The 21,804-nt window shown below is 42.7% G+C and overlaps 2 protein-coding genes across 7 annotated transcripts; both read left to right on the plus strand.

Annotated features, from left to right (window-relative positions):
- The first annotated feature begins 427 nt into the window (after positions 1 to 427).
- Positions 428 to 3,346, plus strand: LOC116327376 (heat shock 70 kDa protein 12A-like). Its single transcript, XM_031748961.2, has 4 exons — positions 428 to 734; positions 1,227 to 1,451; positions 1,523 to 1,694; positions 1,810 to 3,346. Exons 1-4 carry the CDS (start codon positions 456 to 458, stop codon positions 2,841 to 2,843), a joined length of 1,710 nt encoding a protein of 569 aa, XP_031604821.2. The 5' UTR covers positions 428 to 455; the 3' UTR covers positions 2,844 to 3,346.
- Positions 3,347 to 5,079: 1,733 nt separating this feature from the next.
- On the plus strand, positions 5,080 to 20,831 carry LOC116327979. 6 transcript variants are annotated; one of them, XM_039600537.1, is made up of 6 exons: positions 5,094 to 5,192; positions 6,411 to 6,499; positions 6,573 to 7,089; positions 8,882 to 9,208; positions 12,630 to 12,971; positions 20,552 to 20,831. In XM_039600537.1, exons 3-6 carry the CDS (start codon positions 7,083 to 7,085, stop codon positions 20,641 to 20,643), a joined length of 768 nt encoding a protein of 255 aa, XP_039456471.1. In that variant the 5' UTR covers positions 5,094 to 5,192; positions 6,411 to 6,499; positions 6,573 to 7,082; the 3' UTR covers positions 20,644 to 20,831. The 6 variants fall into 6 exon arrangements, with proteins under 6 accessions (XP_039456468.1, XP_039456471.1, XP_039456469.1 ...); XM_039600534.1 differs by lacking the exon at positions 6,411 to 6,499 and having other exon boundaries at positions 5,080 to 5,192; XM_039600535.1 differs by having other exon boundaries at positions 5,097 to 5,192; positions 6,148 to 7,089.
- The last annotated feature ends 973 nt before the right edge of the window (positions 20,832 to 21,804 follow it).

The raw sequence follows: 21,804 nt of genomic DNA on the forward strand, positions 1-21,804 counted from the left end.
TTTTACACATTTTATAATAACAGTACACAATATCAGCTGAGTCTGTAAGTCGAGCTGTCGTCACTATAATGAATGAGCCCTCCACCAGATCTATTTTGGTCCTGCTTTGGCACTAAATATTGTTTGTTGTGAATCATCAACAGCACAGTGAAGCCACAAATGCACCATTAAAGACACTGAAGTAGAGATCGGGATGAAGAGATTTCACTTCCAAACATCTCCGATGCTCTCGTATGAATTTTCACAACAAATAATAAGAAATTTCAGTTTTACACATTTGATCGTTTGCCATTTTATACAAAGACAAACTTGAAAGAAATGAGTGAAGAAAAACAAAGTGAAACAAGAACAGGGGGCGGGGCTTACAGGAAGAAAAACAATAAATCCACAGTGACTGTTGCTCTTCGGCATTCTGACAGTTCTCCTCTCCTTCACTTGTTGGACCAGTTTCTACAATGAGTAACTTTATCATAGCCATAGACTTTGGCTCTGCATACAGTGGATATGCCTTCAGTTTGACACCCAAAGGGGCAGAAATAGATCCCCACATGAGGAGGTGGGGTAGAGAGCTTGGACTGGACACTCCAAAGACTCCAACCTGCATTCTGTTCAATGAAGACAAAGAATTTATCAAGTTTGGTTATGAAGCTAAAACAGCGTATTTCAGGATGCAAGGAGAAGAAGCAAAGAAAAGCTACTTCTTTGGAAACTTCAAGATGGCGCTCTATGGAAAAGTAAGTAAAAATCACTGAACCTTAATATTCTGGTAAAGATTACACTCATGTGAATGAGTTTGTTAAACATGTCTGTTATAAAAACTCCACTGAAGAGTCCATTCAGTCCACACAGAGACCGTCTGAGCTGAAAACACTGATTCAGCAGATAAATGTCAGAAAGCTGCATTAAAAGTTTTGTTAGTGCAGCAAGAAAAAAACTCACTGATGTGTTAACGTTTGAATTCAGCCTGCAGCGACACAGTAAAGGTTATTATAGGTTTTGTTATTCAGACGAATGTTATTCAGATGAAACTTAATGAACCAGAGGAACAAACAGACTCATGAAGATCTCTAACGACCGTCTCACACTTTGAACTAATGAAGCCTGTCTGCTCTGTGGGACCTCAGATAAACATCTATGTGTTTGTGACCTGACATTAGTCCACAAAGGTTTAAGGTTAATAACACTAAACTGATAACTGTGTGTATCCACACTACCATCATCTACAGAGAGTCAGCAGAGATGTGGAGATTACAGCTGCAAACAGGAAGTCAATGAAGGCACTGAAGGTGTTCACAGAAGCTCTGAGATACCTGAAGGAGGACGCTCTGAAAACCATCGCAGAGAGCACAGTAGGGAGGAAGTTCTTTGCCTCTGACTTCAGCTGGGTGCTGACTGTACCTGCCATCTGGGATCCTTCAGCAAAGCAGTTCATGAGAGAAGCTGTGACTCAGGTAACATCATTTATTAAGAGAGCTCTGAGATCCTGAAATGTTCAGAAGATTCAGTTTTCTTTCACTTGCAGGCAGGAATCATTACAGAAGGAACTCAACACAACCTGATCATCGCACTGGAACCAGAGGCAGCCTCAGCCTGGTGCATGAAGCTGCCAGCTGATGGCTTCATCACTCAGAACCGTGATGGAGGATCACTGGATCAGTGTCCAGGAACACAGTTCATAGTGGTGGACTGTGGAGGTACTGTATGTGACTCTGTTACACTCACAGACATTCATCCACAGACACACTGGAAACATCTGACTGTGTCTGCTGCTGCAGGAAGTCAGCTTTCATCACTTCCTGTGTGTTTCAGGGGGAACCATCGACATCACAGTTCATGAAGTCCTGGTTGGAGGAGCCCTGAAGGAGCTGCACAAGGCCTCAGGAAATGATTTGGGGGGACAAACTGTGGACAGGAAATTCAAAGAGTTCCTCAGAGAAATCTTTAGTTATGGTGTCTGGGATGAATATGAGAGAAATTATCCCAGTGAGGTTCAGAGGATAATGTATGATTTTATGTTTCTCAAACAGGTAGATGATGATGTTCAGATAGTGTGTCCATATAATCTGGGAACACTGGCTCAGAGAAGGCAGGACGTAGAAAAGTTCTTTGAATCAGTGCGAGGTGCTTCCTGGGATGACGGATTCATCAAAATCTCCAAAGAGAAACTGAGGTCTTTCTTTGCTGAGAGTCTGAAGGGCATCACTGACAGTCTCAGAGAAATCCTGAAGAAACATCTAAACATCGAGTACATTCTGTTAGTGGGGGGCTACGCTGAAAGCCAGATTCTACGGCAACATGTTATTGATCAGTTTGGTGATCAGTGTAAAGTCCTGTGTCCTTTTAGGCCTCAGGAAGCGATCGTGAACGGAGCTGTGATGCTTGGAAAAAACCCAGCATTGGTGGCATCTCGAAAATCTGTCTTTATGTACGGGTTTGCAGATTCAGAGAAGTTTGATCCGTCCAAACATAAGAAAGAAAAGACATTTGTAGTCCAAGGGGAGGAGTTTTGTGGAGATATTTTTAGGAAACTTGTGGAGAAAGGTGAAGATGTTGACTGGGATGAAACCAGAGAGCTCACCTTTAATGTACTGGAAGCTAAAGAATATCACGCACATGTAAGAATTAGGATTTATCGCACAGAAAGAAGAAACCCTCTGTATGTGGATGAAGAGGGATTGGAGGAAGTCGCTTCACTCATTGTAAGAATGCCCACAACACGAGGCAGGAAGCATGAAGTCAAGCTGAACATCAAATTTGGCTCCACTGAGATAACGGTCACAGGCACAGGGTTAGTTTATGGGTCTAAAGAATCAGCCATGATTGACTTCATGACCAGATCATGAAGATTTTTACAAACACTGAGAAACCAGCAGCTTCTGTCTCTGTGTTCGTCCTGCTATGGACCGCCAACCCCGCCTCTCATCCAGTAACTGCAGCCTATCCCATCACCCTACTTTGGATAACTTTTATGGATGGACAGATATTTTTATTTTTCTTATGATCAAACCTTTGTGGGGGGTTTGTTTTGTTTTATCATTTTATATGGAAATGACTGTTATTGGTGTCATGGTACGGCTGTGTGGCAGGCAATGAGAGTAACATATTCTGAATACTTTGGATTAATATTATGAAGCTTTTTACAACTACATGAATGTCCTATTGCTGTGTGGTTTATTACTATTACTGAAGGATACTCACCAAACCAATCCCAACTAGATGTTTCAATCTTAATATAAATGAGTAACAGTAGGTGGACATTAGGTAAGGCTGCACTTTTTGCAGCGATCTCGTATAGAAACTATTCTGCGCGTATATAAAACAGGTCCGCGGCTCTGAACCGTAGTAAAGGTAAAAGTAAAGACAGAGAGAGGCGTTGAAAGGCTGCTCCAACAGAACTTATTGTTTCAGAGGAAAACACGAACACAGTGTACAGTTGAGTCTTAATAGCTTACTTACAGCTGGGCTCATCAGGCACTCTGTTTGGCTGCAGTGGTTATTATTATATTTACATGCTTCCAGCTCCCGTTTCTGCTCAGTGACAACTCGGACTTTTCCTTTCTCTCCCTCCCTCGCTCACAGACACATCACAGGTATGACAGTCCATTCTCCCTGCAGCACGGACTACACTGCCCATGATGCTACATGCTTTAGGGCCATGCCTGTAACACTCTGCCTGTTGCCTTCATATTAAATCATTTTTTGAACAATAATTTTTAAAATATTTCTTCACATCATTGTGCAGGCTGCAAGTAGAGGTGACATGGGCCGTGAGATTGAGACACAGACATTAGAGCCTCTTAATGCGTGTTTTGTTTGGGTTTGTTTGGAATTACTAAAAATAGAGAGGCCATAGCTGAACATATGAAACAGGAAAAGACCGCCGTGTAATCCATCATATGAGGACAATACATGTTGTTTATTCATACAGTGTATTAATATACAACATGTAGAAAATGTGGACCAAATAAAGACAAAAGTAAAATAAGGAAAAAATGTGTCGGCTTGAATTCTTCTTTGATTCTTCTAATAAAAACACCAGTAACTGTATTTCACCTGCTTGCAGCACACGTGTCATTGATCTTCACTGTACCAGACTGAGTGTATTACTCCAGATTCTCTGACTCATTAATAACACACACAGAGGTGTGTTTGAATGAGTGTGTGCGACCTGATCCAATCACAGTGTAACTTACTTAGATCTATTCTTCACATCACCATCTCCTTTCTTTAGACGATCACTTCCCTGTCATGGAGTGTTTGTGTCACGGCCCTGAGTCTGTGGACTCAGTGTTTTTCTGTTTGTATTATTTATCCTTGATTTCATGATGTGTTTTGATTCTCTTGGTTTTGATTTCCGTCTCTAGTATTCCTAGCTCCTTGGTTCCTTAGCATTTCTTCTGCCAGTGTGTCCCTTTGTTCTCTGTTAACTGTATCCTCTAGTCAAGTCCGCATCTGTTTCCTGTTTTACTTTGAAAGTCTGTGTCTATGTCAGTGTGTTGAGTTTTGCCTCCCCTTTGTCTTGTCATGTCAGATGACTCCCAGCTGTACTCTCCTCCTGTTTCACATTCCCTAATCACCTCAGTATGTATTTAAGCCCTGTGTTTTGTCTCTGCCAGTTGTTGCGTCCTCCACGTTAGTTGTGTGTGAATCCCAGTCTAGTTAATCTATCCTAGTTCAAGTTTTTGTTTGTTGTATTGTCAAGTTTGTCTTGCCAGCAAATAAAGCTGCCGTCTTAAGTCAATGTTTTGTCTCGGAGTCCTGCACTTGGGTCCAGCCACACAGCTCATCGTGATCGTTTGTTTGTCTGAACATACTTCAGTATACTGTACCTCAAACACCAGAGTTATAGCCATAACCATACATGAACTAAGTGTACCTGAGCACAGAGACGTCCTCCACACCTCTGTGTTATTAATGATTCAGTCTAGTACAGAGAAGATCAATGAAACATCACTTGTGTTATTCAGCACCGTATTTCTCAGAGGAGTGAACAAAGCTGCTCAGCTGGTTTCTTTACATTCCAGCTGCTGCTTCACAGGAAACAGTTCAAAGTGAAACTACATGAGTTCGAGCAGATTCATCCAGAGAAACGTCCGTGAGCTCCTGCTGTCAAAGTGCTTTAGAAGAGTGAGCTCAGTAAGAAGCTGAGAGGAAGATGAAGATGTTTGCTGTGTTTGTGATCCTCCTGCAGGGTAAGCTGTCCTCTCTCCACCTGACCTCAGTCAGATGTCATCACTTTAGTCCTTGCTTTTTAAATATTTATGATCCTCAAATTCACGAGTCATTTTTCACACCCTTGCACTTCTGTAACAAAGAGGACTCAACATATTAAAATAATGCTGCTGTAACCTTTTCAGGCTTTATTTTGAAGAGTTACAAACAAAAATGTCAATACAAATATGGAAACCATTTATAGACATCAATAATCTCATGAATTGTAAGGAGAAGGGTATTACTGACAGTATTAACAGCATGGCTACTGATGTAAGAAACTGCTCTGTACTCATTCTGGTTGACCTCAGTGGGGTCCGACCCCTGGCTGCTCTCCATGCCAGCATCTTTGGGCAAGATGTCCAGGAAACCCCAAGTTTCCCCCAATGCCTTCATTACACTGTTTATCAGGATGTGAATGATAGAAAGTACTCGCATACACTAAAATATGCTTGTGTGAATGAAGTAATGAGACCGGATGAGGACTGTGTCACAGTAGAAAAGCAGTACAAAAGAACCAGTCCATTTATCATTTCCTATAATTTTATGTTGATGATATTTAGTTGTATAAACCTGTCCAGCTCACCTGCCAGACAGGTTTCCCTCCCTAGTCAACTGTTTAGCCCTGATTAGTGACTGACACTGCAACAATTACCTTGTTTAAATGACTGAGGCCATGATGAACTACAGCAGGTAAAAGTATTGAATATGTCACCAATTTTCTAAGTAGATATATTTATAAAAGTGCAACTGACATGAAATTCTCTCCAGATGTTGGTAACAGTCCATCCAGTCTACATTCAAAGAAATCAAACCATAGATGTCCATAAATAAAAGTTATGTGTAATAATAAGAAATGACACGAGGAAAAGGTATTGCTCACACACACTTAAATGAATTTAATACTTCATACAAAAGCCTTGGTCTGTGTTTCAGCTTCATGACACCTCCTGTATGGAGAAACTCATCACACGCGTTGCTCAGGTGTGATTTTGACCCAATCTTCCACACAAACAGTCCGAAGGTGCTGTGGATGTGTCGAGGGGGCCAATAACCCAAAGTGACCAGCGTCCAAGCACTGGGTCAGGGGACTGGCTGGGCCGTTCCAGCAGCTTTAATTTCTTTCTCTGAAACCAGCTGAATGTTTCCTCTGCTGTGTTTGGGATCATCCTCTTACCGAAACTCCACCCTCGTTTCAGCTTCATCATCCTGGTAGATGGCAGCAGATTTTTATCAAGAATGTTTCAGAACATTTTTCCATTCATCCTTCCTTCAATGATATGAAATGGTCAGTGCCATGTTCTGAAAAACAGCCACACGCTATCACGTTCTCACCTCCAAACATCACTGTTTGTGTGCAGTTTCCCAGGGTGCTGCAGTGTTGGAGGTATACGAGGAGGTGGAGGCTGTCATGCTGGCCTGCCAGTACTTTGGTATCATACCTGAGGACGATCCCACAGTGATCTGGAGCCGCTTTGACCTCAATCCCAAAACTGTCCACCGGAGAAGAGAAGAAGATGATCTTCAAGGCCAAAACCAGCATTACAGCGGGCGGACGTCGATGAGGCCTGATGCTCTGGATACTGGAGACTACAGCCTCACTCTGAGAAAACTCCAGCTCACTGACAGCGGCAACTACACCTGCACCATCAGTGATGGGACACAAAACCTGACACTGAATAACATACAGCTGCAGGTCAAAGGTCAGAAACAGTCCTCTATGGATACAGGTCAGAGGTCAGACCTCATGACGTTCTTTCTGTTTCTCCACAGAACGATTCCCAGCTTGGTCTAAGGTTCTCCTGGTTCTCCTGGTTCTCACCACTGTCATTGTTTCTGGGGGTCTCTTATTTTATTTCCGTCTCTATTTAATGTCAGGTGAGTCTCTATCACCATCCAGGATGATGGTAAAAATTCTCTAACTGTCCTAGTGTGACTTAAATCGAATTCAAGGAGTGGACTCAGATTGTTGTTGGCAGGTTTAAATGTATTACTGAAGGCAGAGGTTCCCAAAGTGTGGGGCCCGCCCCCTAGGGGGGGCATAGAGCCATTGAAGGGGGGTGCGGTATGAAAAGAAAAAAAAAAAACCCTTGGACACTGCTACCATCATGGACAGGTTTTTGACGGGGCGCCCACAGAAACGCAAAGCAGGAGATGAAGCATCGCCAAATATGTTCATGATGCAGAGTGTGGGAGTTATGTTGGAAAGTCGAATGAGAACTTGGGAGGGTTACGAGTCTAACAAGCATTTGTTCAGGGATGCCAGGTTGGAGCTGGCTGATGGCTGGTAGGTGAATGAGTTCCTTTGCAGATTTCAGCAGAGTTCACAGTAGACAAAAGGGTTGAGACTTGAGCAAATCAAACTTCCACAGAAGGTTCAAACAGGATACTGCATGGAAAACAGAAATGTAAAGTAAGAGCCAGTGACTAAGGTCAAACAGAAAGATGAGGGACCTGACTGTCACCAATGCAGCAAAGATGAACTAGGAGAGAACTGCAGCACCACCCCATAATACCTGCTCACTTAACTGTGATCAGGAACAAGTGCAGGAGGGAAAGAAGGAACTGCCAGGAAACCTCCACCCAAAGCTTCATGCCAGCTCAGCAGCTCCACCTGATAATGATTGTAAAGAGAGCGAGTTAGAAACAGGGAAAGAAAACAAACAAGAAAAACAGCAGAACCTGCCAGACCACGAAACTGATGGTGTGCTGACGCTCAACATGACTGCGGCTCACAAAAAACAGAAACGTGAAGAGTTCAGAATCCTGAACAAGTGAGACAGAGCTGAAAGCTGTAGAAGACAGAAATATATGCAGGATAATGAGAGGCTGGGTAACAGGTGAACACACAACTGGAATGAATGTGACTCAGTGCACCCCAGGGCGGCTGTGGCTACAATGTAGCTTGCCGTCACCAAAAAGTGCTATACAAATACAGGCCAATTACCATAATGAAACAGGGAAGCAAAACTAAACATAACGTACATGGGACAAGACACTATCACAATAAAACAGGAAACAGAGACCAGCCACAGGAAAACGAAACAACATCAGATAAAGACTAAGAGACGTAGATTACTACAATAATAAACAGGGTCCAAAAGTCCAAAAACCAAAACAATGCTTTAACACCCAGGTAGCCTAAAAAAGAGGGGTCAGCCAGAATTATGCCTGAAGCTTGTTGATGCCAACCAAAGGGTCTGGTTGAGGTGAAAACTGCAAAGGGGCCCGCTCGGTCTGTTCTGCCTGTACTACAGGGTGAGAGGCGGGGTACACCTGGACAGATCTCCAGCCTGTCGCAGGGCTTTATGTTTTAATTATTAAAGGTGTGGTAGCAGTAGAAATGTTAACAAATAAACATCAAACATTGGCACTAAAAACTACCTTGGTGTAGGTTAGTTTTAAAATTGGCCCCTTAACTCCCAGTACAGTGATGTCCACCCAGTGCTTTTAAATGTAATACTTGGGGTATTTTGAAAGCTTCTATATGTGACTGCTGTAACCTGGTTTATCATGGCACTGCTGTGTGGCTATGAGGAACCAGCAGCTTTGACATCCTGTGGATGAGTTCAGGGGTAAAGCCTTTGAAGACTATAGAGCTGATTGATGGGGGGCTCATGATACCATATGTTGCCTGCAAAGCTGATTCTGTGGTTTGCTTTTCTGTCAGTGTACCAGGTGGAGGTGGATGCAGAGATGGATGCTGTCCAACTGCCATGCAAAACTATAACTCACCTGGCTGAAGATGCTAAAGTGGAGTGGAGCAACAGTAAAGGCAAGACAGTCCACCTGTTTGAGAACTCCTCCGACCAGCATGAGGAACAGCACTGGTTTTACAGACAGCGGACAGAGATGAAGAAACGCCCGCTGAAGGCTGGAGACCTCAGTCTGACCCTGAAATATCCCACAGATTCAGACACAGACACCTACACCTGCACCGCCCGCAGGAGGGAGGGAAACATCCTGATGAAGAAACAAGTACAGCTCCATGTCAAAGGTCAGGACTGTACATGATACCAATGACGCGTTCAAAGTCAGTGTCAGTGTAAACACCAGTTTCAGAGGATGAGTGAGACATCCTGATAGTGTTAGCAGCACAGGAAATGATGTGTGTTATGTGCATGAGTATCATTATCAGGCCTGCAGTAAACATCCACACACCTCACATTTACTCATTATTAAATAATCAGCAGTTCCTTTGTGATCAGGTCCAAACACTGTTAACCTCATACGTGTGATAAACACGAGTCACTTCACGACTGCAGCTGCTCCAGACTGTCTGTCATGGATGCTGCTGCTGTGTGATGCTGTTTAAATACATCAGGAGGAACTCTTTATGCTGTGATAATGAAACCACACATTGTGGAGTGATTAATGAGGAGTACCTTGGATATCTGTGACTACTACCATCTACATGTGCAGACTGTGTGGAGCGGTGAATGGTGAGGAGCTAAAAGCAGGTGCAGGGAGGGAAAACTAATTTCTAATGAAACAACAGACCAGGAACATGATTGGAGAAGAACAGACAAACTAACGAGGGACAAAGGGAAAGCAGAGACAGTGGCTGTGTCCCAATTCAGGGTATGCACGCTTGAAGTACGCATTTCAAGTGTGATTACGTCACCGCCACGCGACGACGGCTGTCCCAATTCAAAGTGTACTTCAAATGCGTACTCCAAATGCGCCGTCGATTTCCCCAAATATCAAGCGTGGTCCGGTGCACGCTTCGTGGCCCCATATATCCCACAATCCATAGCGCGGCGGTGGGTGTGGATAATTTTGCCGCAAAATATGGCAGAAGGGAGCAGCCGAAGAGTGAACTGTCAAAAGTAAGTACTGAATATTATGTCACTTATTTATGTGCGAATGTTTAAGAACATTATAACATTACTGTTAGCCACATGTCGGCAAAGTTATGTGACATTAGTGATGTTTGTACTTTCAGCGGTAACTTGGTTTTAAAGCCTTTACTTCTAAATATATATATAGTTGACCTTAATCTTACAGAGAATGTGATGATTTTATGCGTAATTAAAGTCAGTCATATATCCACAAACACAACAAGCTGAAAGTCAGTGATGCTGCTCGGTTTGCAGTCCTGAATATGACGGCACAAGCAGGATTCACTGCACTGTTAATGTTAGCTATGTTATATTGCTGCCTCTGTTCGGTGGTGTCGAGCCAAACGGACTTTAACGTGTGTTTGAACGAGCTGACGGTTCACTCGTTAAGCTGAAAGAAAGATGCTTTAATCACAGGAGTCACACATGTGTCCACTGGACCATCTGGGAACTCTTCTTGTTTAGCACTCGTAATAACACAAACACTAAATCCTCCTTCTCTTGTGCTGTTTTGTAGCAGTGTGTACACCTGAGACTGTCACCTGTCTGTCTGTCCTGCACTCTCTCTCTGTTTCTTTCTCTCTGATTGTGGAATAAAAGTATGAACATGTATTTATAAGTTACACTTGTGTTTGAATCCTGCAGCTTATCACACATTTGATTTCCATGTGTGACAACTGCAAGTGTCCAGAGTGAGGACAGACTGAGGGACCCACTGCTGCACATCATCTGTGAGGCTTTGCACCCCTGATGATCCACCAGGACAAACTCAGCAGTGTGTGAGGAAGAGGAGGAGGAAGAGCCAGCAGCAGCTGACAGATGGAGAGAATAGACAGACTGTTCCCTGTTTGTGAAGGACTGCTAGAAAAGTTTAACATAACTAATTGTCTGTCCTGAATCAGTCTTATTAGGTAATGTTCAAATAATGTTATCATCCCAGTGTTTTCAGTGTGGGAGAAAGTACTCAGGGCCTTCAAGTTACACACTATGAAAGGCAGCAACAAGTTTAATATTCAGAAACCTAAAGTATGTATCAGCAGCAGAATGGAGCTAAAAATAAATGTTTGTTTCAGTTCTATGAAGCTTTGAGTATCTTGGATTAGTAGCACTGCTGTGTTTGTTGCATCATATTGCTGTAATTGTTTATATGCTTTATATATTCTGAGGTAAGTTGATCTATAGAGTTACATCATATTCTATAAGGATGTTATGTGTTTGTTTACTTTATGCCCAGTTTGACCCATTTAGCAGAAGTCAGCCTGTTTAAGGCTCTGATATCTATTCTGTATGACTTAAAGCAGTTATGACATGGTCTGATTTTCTCACCCAATAAAGGAATATTTAATATATCAGTCTGATCTTCATTCTGTCACCAACAGTTTTCACAGCTCGTACATTTCCTTTTTACACATATATGTAAGCATTGAGCCAAATTTAGTAATGCCAACATATTGAAAGAACAATGTTTGTCTCTTATATATAATACATCTGTATATACACTGTCAGAGATACTTGTCTATGAGTGAAGATTTAAGGTGATAGGAAATATAATTAACTGCTACTTGCATCTTTGACCCAGAGTTCAAGCTCATATATATATATATATATAATCTGACAATACATATAATATTGTCCATATTATATTAACATTACCACAGTGAGATGACTTTAGTCTCATGAATAACATTAGCTAATTATTATTTACTAACTAATCTTGAAATGACTGTTCAGTACAGAAATGAAGCCCAACTATCATGTTTTACAGTCCTGTGGTCTCAGCTAATCAAAGTGATGTCATGACAAAAATGAATGACCAACAAAACATTTTTTCTCCTTCATTTCTGTCACACAATGCTGTATGAAACATTTCTCGCGGTTAGTATCATGGTTGCTAGGCAACCTGAACAGCGCGATGAAGGCTAGACCGTCCCATTTCACAAGCCTCTCACTTCCGCACTTCCCGTACTTGTAGTACGCGCCGTACGTACTACGCGTAGTGTGCGTACTTCAAGCGTGCATACCCTGAATTGGGACACAGCCAGTATACACACAGAAGGCTGATGAGGGAAGAGGAAACACATGGGAACACAGCTGGGACGAACAGACATGACGAGACAGGGAAGTGAAACCAAACACACTGAACACAGGATGAGAGACTGTCAAAATAAAACAGGAAACACATTAAGATGCAGACTAAAACACGATGGGCTGGGAACACATGGATGCAGATGACAGACAGAGGAGAAAGGATGAAACACAAGGAGGCGAACATGGGAAGAGAAAAGGGAGACAAGACACAAGGATGTGACTAAGACCTGGAGAGTGAGACACACAGATGAAGACAACGGCATGAATGGAACCTAACAGAAAGAGAACATTAATCAGGAATTACAAATGATCTCAGCAACATAAAAATACTAAATAAACTCAATGACCCAGCACAAAGACAGTGACAGTTTTACTATGTGTTGTTTTTAAGCCCCTCGAACAGTTCTGGAGTGGTCTGTTTAAACTGGTGTGTTTGCTGTTAAAGTGTCTTTGCTCTTCATGCCTGATTTCATGCTGCATTGTCCTCAGTCTGTCAGGTGGAGGTGAAAGACGGGGAGGAGTCAATCCAGCTGCCCTTCAAATCCACAGGTGACCTCCCCGATGACATCAGAGTGAAGTGGTGGCGAGATGACCCTGAACCAATGATGATGGTCCACGTGTATCAGAACAAATCAGATCAGCCTGACAAACAGGACGAGGAGTACAGAGGCCGAACAGAGACGAGCAAAAAGCTGCTGGAGACAGGAAACCTCAGCCTGACCCTTAAACATCCAACAGTCAGAGACACGGGAAGATACCGCTGCAGAGTCGACAGCAGGAACATCTGGAGAGAGAAGAACGTGCTGCTCAAAGTCGGAGGTCAGTATGAAGGTAGACATCAGCTCACCTTTCCACCTGTATGTTTTAGTAACTTTATAGAGTTAAAAACACCAGATTCATAACTTTAATGGCCTTTTTGATGTCTTCTTCAATAAAGCAAATGCAGTTTTGTCTACTTCTGGTTGCACGTAGAAATATAGTGGAGACACAGTGAGATGTCTCCAAAGCATCCAACAGAGTCCATTCAGTTCAGTTTTATTTACATAGTGCAAAATCAGAACAGTCACAGGTGTGTGTGTGTGTATGAGAGAGAGAGTAAAGCGTACACACCAAAGAATGATTACCTACTCAATCTTTCTGAAGTTTTTAGGGCCAAGGACTATATTTTCAGTTTTGTCTAAATTTAGAAAATTAGAAGTCACCCAGGTCCAGCTAGAACTTATAGTTCTATTGTGCTTATTGTTGATGGAGCTGCACCAAGAAATTCTTGGCCCATTGGCCGCATCACTGAAACCATGGCCGATGCACACGGAGTAGTTCGGCGCGATCGAATTAAGACACAAACAAATGAGTTGGAGAGGCCAATCAACAAAATATGTCTCCTGGTGGAGGCCATCTAGAGGAAACAATGAATGTTTGCCTCCAACTGAGCCAAGTTCTGGAACCTCTGGCTCTACATTTACACTGACACTCACTTTGTTCTACACTCCAATATGCAACATACACCTTTTATCAATACACACAAAGCAAACACATGAACAACAAAGACTTGAAATCATAGAACAATGACCTTTTCTTTTTGTTTGTTTTTTAAGAAGACATATGGACTACTGAAGAAAATTATTGGTATTGCTTTTTGTGATGGCCACCTAGACAGATATAATTCATGTTACTCAGGAATTACCCTCCTGACTCTTGGTGGCGCTGTCACTTGGTGTTCGCTCGCTTTGTGGTAGAGTATCACTTCCTGTTCCTGCTCAAACACAGTGGTGTTTCTGAGTAGTTTTTCTGCTTAGCAATTTAATTTAAATCTTTTGATACATCCCTTTTTCATAGTATAATCTTCACGTGCTTCATCTGAATCACCCTTTCTGTGTGCTCACTACCTAATTTATAGCCAAAGTCTCTTTACTGTTTCGCTAGCTTAGCTTAGCTCGTAGCCGACTCGTTAGCACCATGGCTACTTCACCTGTCCCTCCTGCACTTTCCTGCTCATTGTGTCAGATGTTTAGTTACTCCTCGGCCTCCTTTAGCAGTAATGATACCTGTAATAAATGTAGCATATTTGCAGCTCTGGAGGCCAGGATTACTGAATTGGAGACTCGGCCGCACCCTTCATTCACCCGTAGCTAGCCAGGCCCCTGTAGCTGGTGCAGCCGAAGATAGCGTAGGCCCCGCTAGCTGTTCCCGGCAGACCCCAAGCAGCTGGGGAAAGAGGGCGGCTGGGTGACGGTGAGGAGGAAGCATAGTCTTAAACTGAAGCCCCAGGTACACCACCAACCTGTTCATGTGTCTCAACTGTTTTTCCCCACTCGGCGACACACCCGCCGGGGTCAAACTCTGGTAATTGGTGATTCTGTTCTCAGACATGTGAAGCTAGAGACACCGGCAACCATAGTCAATTGTCTTCCAGGGGCCAGAGCAGGCGACATTGAAGGAAATTTAAAACTGCTGGCTAAGGGTAAACGTAAATACAGTAAGATCATAATTCACGTCGGCAGTAATGACACCCGGTTACGCCAATCGGAGGTCACTAAAATCAATATTGAATCGGTGTGTAACTTTGCCAAAACAATGTCGGACTCTGTAGTTTTCTCTGGTCCCTCCCCAATCAGACCAGGAGTGACATGTTTAGCCGCATGTTCTCCTTAAATTGCTGGCTGTCTGAGTGGTGGCCCAGAAACGATGTGGGCTTCATAGATAATTGGCAAACCTTCTGGAGGAAACCTGGTCTTGTTAGGAGAGACGGCATCCATCCCACTTTGGATGGAGCAGCTCTCATTTCTAGAAATATGGACCAATTTATTAAACCCCCAAAATATGACTATCCAGAGTTGGGACCAGGAAGCAGAGTTGCAGTCTTACACGCTCTCTGCAGCTTCTCTCCTCCTGCTACCCCCCAAAACCCATCTCCATTGAGACTGTGTCAGCTCCCAAAAGACAAAAAACAAACCAAAAAAACCAGCAACAAACAACTTAAACATAAAAATCACAAAGAAAGAACAATACAGTATCCACATCTGAACCAAAGAGTAAAACAGTGAAATGTGGATTATTAAATATTAGGTCTCTCTCCTCCAAGTCTCTGTTAGTACATGACTTAATAATTGATCAACAAATCGATTTACTCTGCCTTACAGAAACCTGGTTGCAGCAGGATGAGTATGTTAGTTTAAATGAATCAACACCCCGAGTCATTCTAACTACCAGAAACCTCGAAGCACAGGCCGAGGGGCGTGTGGCAGCAATTTTTCACACCAGCCTATTAATTAACGAAAGACCAAGACAGACTTTTAATTCATTTGAAAGCCTGATTCTTAGCCTCGTCCACCCCAGCTGTAAAACTCAGAAACCAGTCTTACTTGTTATCATCTATCGTCCACCTGGGCCTTACACAGAGTTTCTCTCTGATTTCTCAGACTTTTATCTGATTTAGTGCTCAGCTCAGATAAAATAATTATTGTGGGTGATTTTAACATCCATGTAGATGCTAAAAATGACAGCCTCAACATCGCATTTAATCTGTTATTAGACTCAATTGGCTTCTCTCAAAATGTAAAAGAACCCACCCACCACTTTAATCACACTCTAGATCTTGTTTTAACGTATGGCATAGAAACTGAACATTTAACAGTGTTTCCTGAAAACCCTCTGCTGTCTGATCATTTCCTGATAACATTTACATTTACAATAATTGATTACACAGCAGTGGAGAGTAGACTTTATCAAAGTAGATGTCTTTCTGAAAGTGCTGTAACTAAGTTTAAGAATATAATCCACCCACTGTTATCATCTTCAATGCCCTGTACCAACATAGAGCAGAGCAGCTACCTGAACGCTACTCCAACAGAGGTCGATTATCTTGTTAATAATTTTACCTCCTCACTACGCACGACTCTGGATACTGTAGCTCCTGTGAAAACTAAGGCCTCAAATCCAAAGTCCCTGACTCCGTGGTATAATTCTCAAACACGTAGCCTAAAGCAGATAACTCGTAAGCTGGAGAGGAAATGGCGTGTCACAAATTTAGAGGATCATCATTTAGCCTGGAGAAATAGTTTGCTGCTTTATAAGAAAGCCCTCCGCAAATCCAGAACATCTTACTATTCGTCACTGATTGAAGAAAATAAGAACAACCCCAGGTTTCTCTTCAGCACTGTAGCCAGGCTGACAAACAGTCAGAGCTCTACTGAGCCAACAATCCCTTTAACGTTAACTAGTAATGACTTCATGAACTTCTTCACAAATAAAATTTTTATCATTAGAGAAAAAATTACCAATAATCATCCCACAGATGTAATATTATCTACAGCTACTTTTAGTACCATCAATGTTAAGTTAGACTCTTTTTCTCCAATTGATCTTTCTGAGTTAACTTCAATAATTAATTCCTCCAAACCATCAACGTGTCTTTTAGACCCCATTCCTACAAAACTGCTCAAAGAAGTCCTGCCATTAATTAATTCTTCGATCTTAAATATGATCAACCTCTCTCTAATAATCGGCTATGTACCACAGGCCTTCAAGCTGGCTGTAGTTAAACCTTTACTTAAAAAGCCATCTCTAGACCCAGCTGTCTTAGCTAATTACAGGCCAATCTCCAACCTTCCTTTCATATCAAACATCCTTGAAAGAGTAGTTGTCAAACAGCTAACAGATCATCTGCAGAGGAATGGCTTATTTGAAGCGTTTCAGTCAGGTTTCAGAGCTCATCACAGCACAGAAACAGCTTTAGTGAAGGTTACAAATGATCTTCTTATGGCCTCTGACAGTGGACTCATCTCTGTGCTTGTCCTGCTAGACCTCAGTGCAGCGTTCGATACTGTTGACCATAATATCCTATTAGAGCGATTAGAACATGCTGTAGGTATTACAGGTACTGCACTGCAGTGGTTTGTATCATATCTATCTAATAGACTCCAATTTGTTCATGTAAATGGAGAGTCCTCTTCAGACACTAAGGTCAATTATGGAGTTCCACAGGGTTCAGTGCTAGGACCAATTCTATTTACATTATACATGCTTCCTTAGGCAGCATCATTAGAAGACATAGCATAAATTTTCACTGCTATGCAGATGACACGCAGCTCTATCTATCCATGAAGCCAGGTAACACACACCAATTAGTTAAACTGCAGGAATGTCTTAAAGACATAAAGACCTGGATGGCCGCTAACTTTCTGCTTCTTAATTCAGATCAAACTGAGGTTATTGTACTCGGCCCTGAAAATCTTAGAAATATGGTATCTAAGCAGATTCTTCCTCTGGATGGCATTACCTTGGCCTCCAGTAACACTGTGAGAAACCTTTGAGTCATTTTTGACCAGGACATGTCCTTCAACGCACATATTAAACAAATATGTAAGACTGCTTTCTTCCATTTGCGCAACATCTCTAAAATTAGAAATATCCTGTCTCAGAGTGACGCTGAAAAACTAGTTCATGCATTTATTACTTCCAGGCTGGACTACTGTAATTCACTATTATCAGGATGTCCTAAAAACTCGCTGAAAAGCCTTCAGCTAATCCAAAATGCTGCAGCAAGAGTACTGACAGGGACTAGAAAGAGAGAGCATATTTCTCTGTTTTGGCTTCCTTCATTGGCTTCCTGTTAAATCCAGAATTGAATTCAAAATCCTGCTCCTCACATACAAGGTCTTAAATAATCAGGCCCCATCTTATCTTAATGACCTTGTAGTACCATATCACCCTATTAGAGCACTTCGCTCTCACACTGCAGGCCTACTTGTTGTTCCTAGAGTATTTAAAAGTAGAATGGGAGGCAGAGCCTTCAGTTTTCAGGCCCCTCTTCTGTGGAACCAACTTCCAGTTTGGATTCGGGAGACAGACACTATCTCTACTTTCAAGATTAGGCTTCAAACTTTCCTTTTTGCTAAAGCATATAGTTAGGGCTGGACCAGGTGACCCTGAATCCTCCCTTAGTTATGCTGCAATAGACGTAGGCTGCCGGGGATTCCCATGATGCATTGAGTTTTTCCTTCCAGTCACCTTTCTCACTCACTATGTGTTAATAGACCTCTCTGCATCGAATCATATCTGTTATTAATCTCTGTCTCTCTTCCACAGCATGTCTTTCATCCTGTTTTCCTTCTTTCACCCCAACCAATCACAGCAGATGGCCGCCCCTCCCTGAGCCTGGTTCTGCCGGAGGTTTCTTCCTGTTAAAAGGGAGTTTTTCCTTCCCACTGTCGCCAAAGTGCTTGCTCATAGGGGTCATATGATTGTTGGGTTTTCTCTGTATTTATTATTGTGCGATCTACTGTACAATATAAAGCGCCTTGAGGCGACTTTTGTTGTGATTTGGCGCTATATAAATAAAATTGAATTGAATTGAATTGAATTAGGGGCCGGAATTTTGTGGCCATTTTTGTTGAATGTTTATAAAACACAATTTGTATTCATTTTAGTTTTTTCTTTAAAGTTGTAAGAATATACTGACCTAGTTTTGTTATGTAAATTTGTAATTAGTTGGAAAAGTTCTTGGAAAGTGATTGGTTTATTAGCTTATGGACCCTCCCATTAATCAGGGGATTAAGAGCACCCTGGAGGGGTGTGGTAAATGTTTTGTTTTTTGTTTGCCAAATGTCAGATGGGAGGACGGGAGGGTTAGAAAATAATTTTTTGACCACTTTTGAAGTTGTTAAAGCAAATTAAGTTAACTTTCGTTTAATTTTAAGCTGTAAGAAGTTATTTGGTTTATTTTTGTTTATAAATTTCCACGAAATAAACGCCATATGATTTTTAAACAATGGAGTCAGAAGTGCGTTCTAAAACAAACCTCCCGTTGCCACCCACGGCCTTTTCTTGGACTTTTTTGGTGTTTGGAACTAAAAGGCCGCAACATTTAAATCAAAAAAATCATTAAATGTTTTTATCTGTTCATCTATGGAAGCTTTTGATTCTCCAGCATCAATGAGAGCATTAATGTCATTTCGTTTTTTTTGTCAGAACGCCAAGTTTCGCTCTGCGTTTTTTAATTAAATTAAAAAGCTCTCTTTACTGTTATATCAACGAGTCACAAAGTCTAAAAGGCAACTTTGAAACAAGAATCCTCATATTGGATGAGTTGGCTTGGTGCGGAGGGTCCGGTGCACCCTATCCAGAGTTGGCATTTTTTCCAGACCAAGAGCATTTTTCAGCATTTCCGACACATATTCAGCTGGGTGTTTCCCCTGCTCTCGTCCCTCCTTTACCCCCATAACACGGACATTGCAGCGCTGTGACCTAGCCTCCAAATCCTCGCACCGGACCTTTAGCAGGGCAAGCTCTTTTTTTCACACTGGACATGTCGGATTCCATAGCTGCAATAGAGTCAGAATTAGCAGTGACTCCCTTTTCCAACTCAGATGTGTGGCTTTCAACCTTATCCAGTCTTTTATTGAGCCTCTCAGTGATGTTACGCAGCTCCGTTTGGGTCTCTGCAGCCTTTTCATCTATTTTCTCCAGCAATTCTTGCTTCATTAATTGCAGCTCCTTCAGGATTGCCTGCTGCTCACCCGCAGTTGTCTCCGTGGCATTTGGGCATGCTAGGCTAGCTGGGCCAGCAGTTGCTTGAGAGGCCCTCGTGTACTGCTCCATCTTGTTGGCTTGAATTTTTTGGGGCATGTTGTCCATAGAATAGAATAGAATAGAATAGAATAATCCTTTAATTGTCCCACAAGGGGAAATTTGGTCGTAACAGCAGCCAAAAAGACACATATACAAACAAACAGTACACAGGACACAGAACAGAAACATACACAATTTTTCTTGAATATTTACATTAAGGACAATGGTTACTATATACAGAGTATTGTACAGTTATTAAATTAAATAAAAATAACTACAAGTAAGAGGCAGTGCAAATCGATAGACCGGGATGGTTGTTTTCTAATATGTTGTTGCTCTCGTATGTGAAGTAATATCACGTCATTTTTGAAGAGTAATATGGTAAATACAAGGGTTCGAGTGCAGAGCTCACAAACCAGCGTCCTCACATGGCACTGCCTCAACCGTCCCAGTCCATCCCAGAACAGAGCTGATATGATTCAAACCACTGCAGTGCAGTACCTGTAATACCTACAGCATGTTCTAATCGCTCTAATAGGATATTATGATCAACAGTATCGAACGCAGCACTGAGGTCTAGCAGGACAAGCACAGAGATGAGTCCACTGTCAGAGGCCATAAGAAGATCATTTGTAACCTTCACTAAAGCTGTTTCTGTGCTGTGATGAGCTCTGAAACCTGACTGAAACTCTTCAAATAAGCCATTCCTCTGCAGATGATCTGTTAGCTGTTTCTGTCCTGATAAATTCTGGACTCTGACTGAAGACATGATGACAGCCTCCTTCTGTCTCGTCTCTGGTTATTTCAAATTCTAATGATTATTTTGTTCCTCCATCCTGCAGCTTCTGAGCCACTGATCCACCCAGCTGGCTTGGAGAAACATCTGTGGATGAGTGAAGAAGAAATGGCCCTGCAGTCACATCCTGCTGACTGATCAGACCTGAAGAGGAAGAAAAGTCTGGTTTTCTGGAGAATCTCATATTACTGATATAATGTGTAAGTGCTTTAAATCCACCTCCATCGTCCCGATACCCAAAAACTCCAACCCATCTAGCCTCAATGACTACCGCCCAGTAGCCCTCACCCCCATCATCACTAAGTGCTTAGAGCAGCTGGTCTTAGCACACTTCAAATCCTGTCTCCCCCCCACCCTGGACCCCCACCAATTTGCATACCGCCAGAACAGGAGCACAGAGGATGCAGTCTCCATCGCACTGCACTCTGTCCTCTCACACCTGGACAACAACAACACCTACGCCAGAATGCTGTTTATAGACTTCAGTTCAGCATTCAACACAATCCACCCCTCACAACTCATCAGGAAACTGACAGACCTGGGCATCAGTTCCCTCATCTGCAAATGGTTACTGGACTTCCTGACCAACCGCCCCCAACATGTCCGGCTGGATAATCACTGCTCATCTACCATCACAATGAACACCGGTGTACCACAGGGCTGTGTGATGAGCCCTTTCCTCTACTCCCTCTTCACCCATGACTGCAGACCTGCTGATGGTTCCAACACCATCATTAAGTTTGCAGATGACACCACGGTGATTGGCCTCATCAGTGACAACGATGAGACAGCCTACAGGGAGGAGGTGGATCGTCTGGCTGAGTGGTGCGACACAAACAACCTGCTGCTTAACATTGAGAAGACTAAGGAGCTCATCGTGGACTACAGGAGGAATGCTGACCCACATCCACCCATCCACATTAAGGGGACGGCTGTGGAGCGTGTGAGCAGCTTCAAGTTCCTGGGAGTCCACATCTCCGAGGATCTCACCTGGACGACCAACTGCTCCAAGCTGGTCAAGAAGGCTCACCAGCGCCTCTTCTTCTTGAGGACTCTGAGGAAGAACCACCTGTCCTCAGACATCCTGGTGAACTTCTATCGCTGCACCATCGAGAGCATCCTGACCAACTGTATAACAGTCTGGTACGGGAACTGCTCTGCCTCGGACCGGAAGGCGTTGCAGAGGGTCGTGAAAACTGCCCAGCGCATCGCCGGAGCACCACTTCCTGCCATAAAGGACATCTACAGGAAGCGGTGTCTGAAAAGGGCTGGGAAAATCATCAAAGACCCCAGTCACCC

The sequence above is a fragment of the Oreochromis aureus genome, linkage group 16 (genome assembly GCF_013358895.1).
Source record: "Oreochromis aureus strain Israel breed Guangdong linkage group 16, ZZ_aureus, whole genome shotgun sequence".
Classification (NCBI taxonomy): Eukaryota; Metazoa; Chordata; class Actinopteri; order Cichliformes; family Cichlidae; genus Oreochromis; species Oreochromis aureus.

Excerpts from the sequence above, each read along its gene's own strand:
- LOC116327979 (XM_039600534.1), top strand. Across the intron at positions 9,209-12,629 it reads AGTACAGCTCCATGTCAAAG|TCTGTCAGGTGGAGGTGAAA; the intron begins GTCAGGACTGTA and ends CATTGTCCTCAG. Across the intron at positions 12,972-20,551 it reads AGTCGGAGGTCAGTATGAAG|CTTCTGAGCCACTGATCCAC; the intron begins GTAGACATCAGC and ends TCCATCCTGCAG.
- LOC116327376 (XM_031748961.2), top strand. The coding sequence starts at position 456 with ATGAGTAACTTTATCATAGCCATAGACTTTGGCTCTGCATACAGTGGA. Across the intron at positions 735-1,226 it reads AGATGGCGCTCTATGGAAAA|AGAGTCAGCAGAGATGTGGA; the intron begins GTAAGTAAAAAT and ends CATCATCTACAG. Across the intron at positions 1,695-1,809 it reads CATAGTGGTGGACTGTGGAG|GGGGAACCATCGACATCACA; the intron begins GTACTGTATGTG and ends TGTGTGTTTCAG.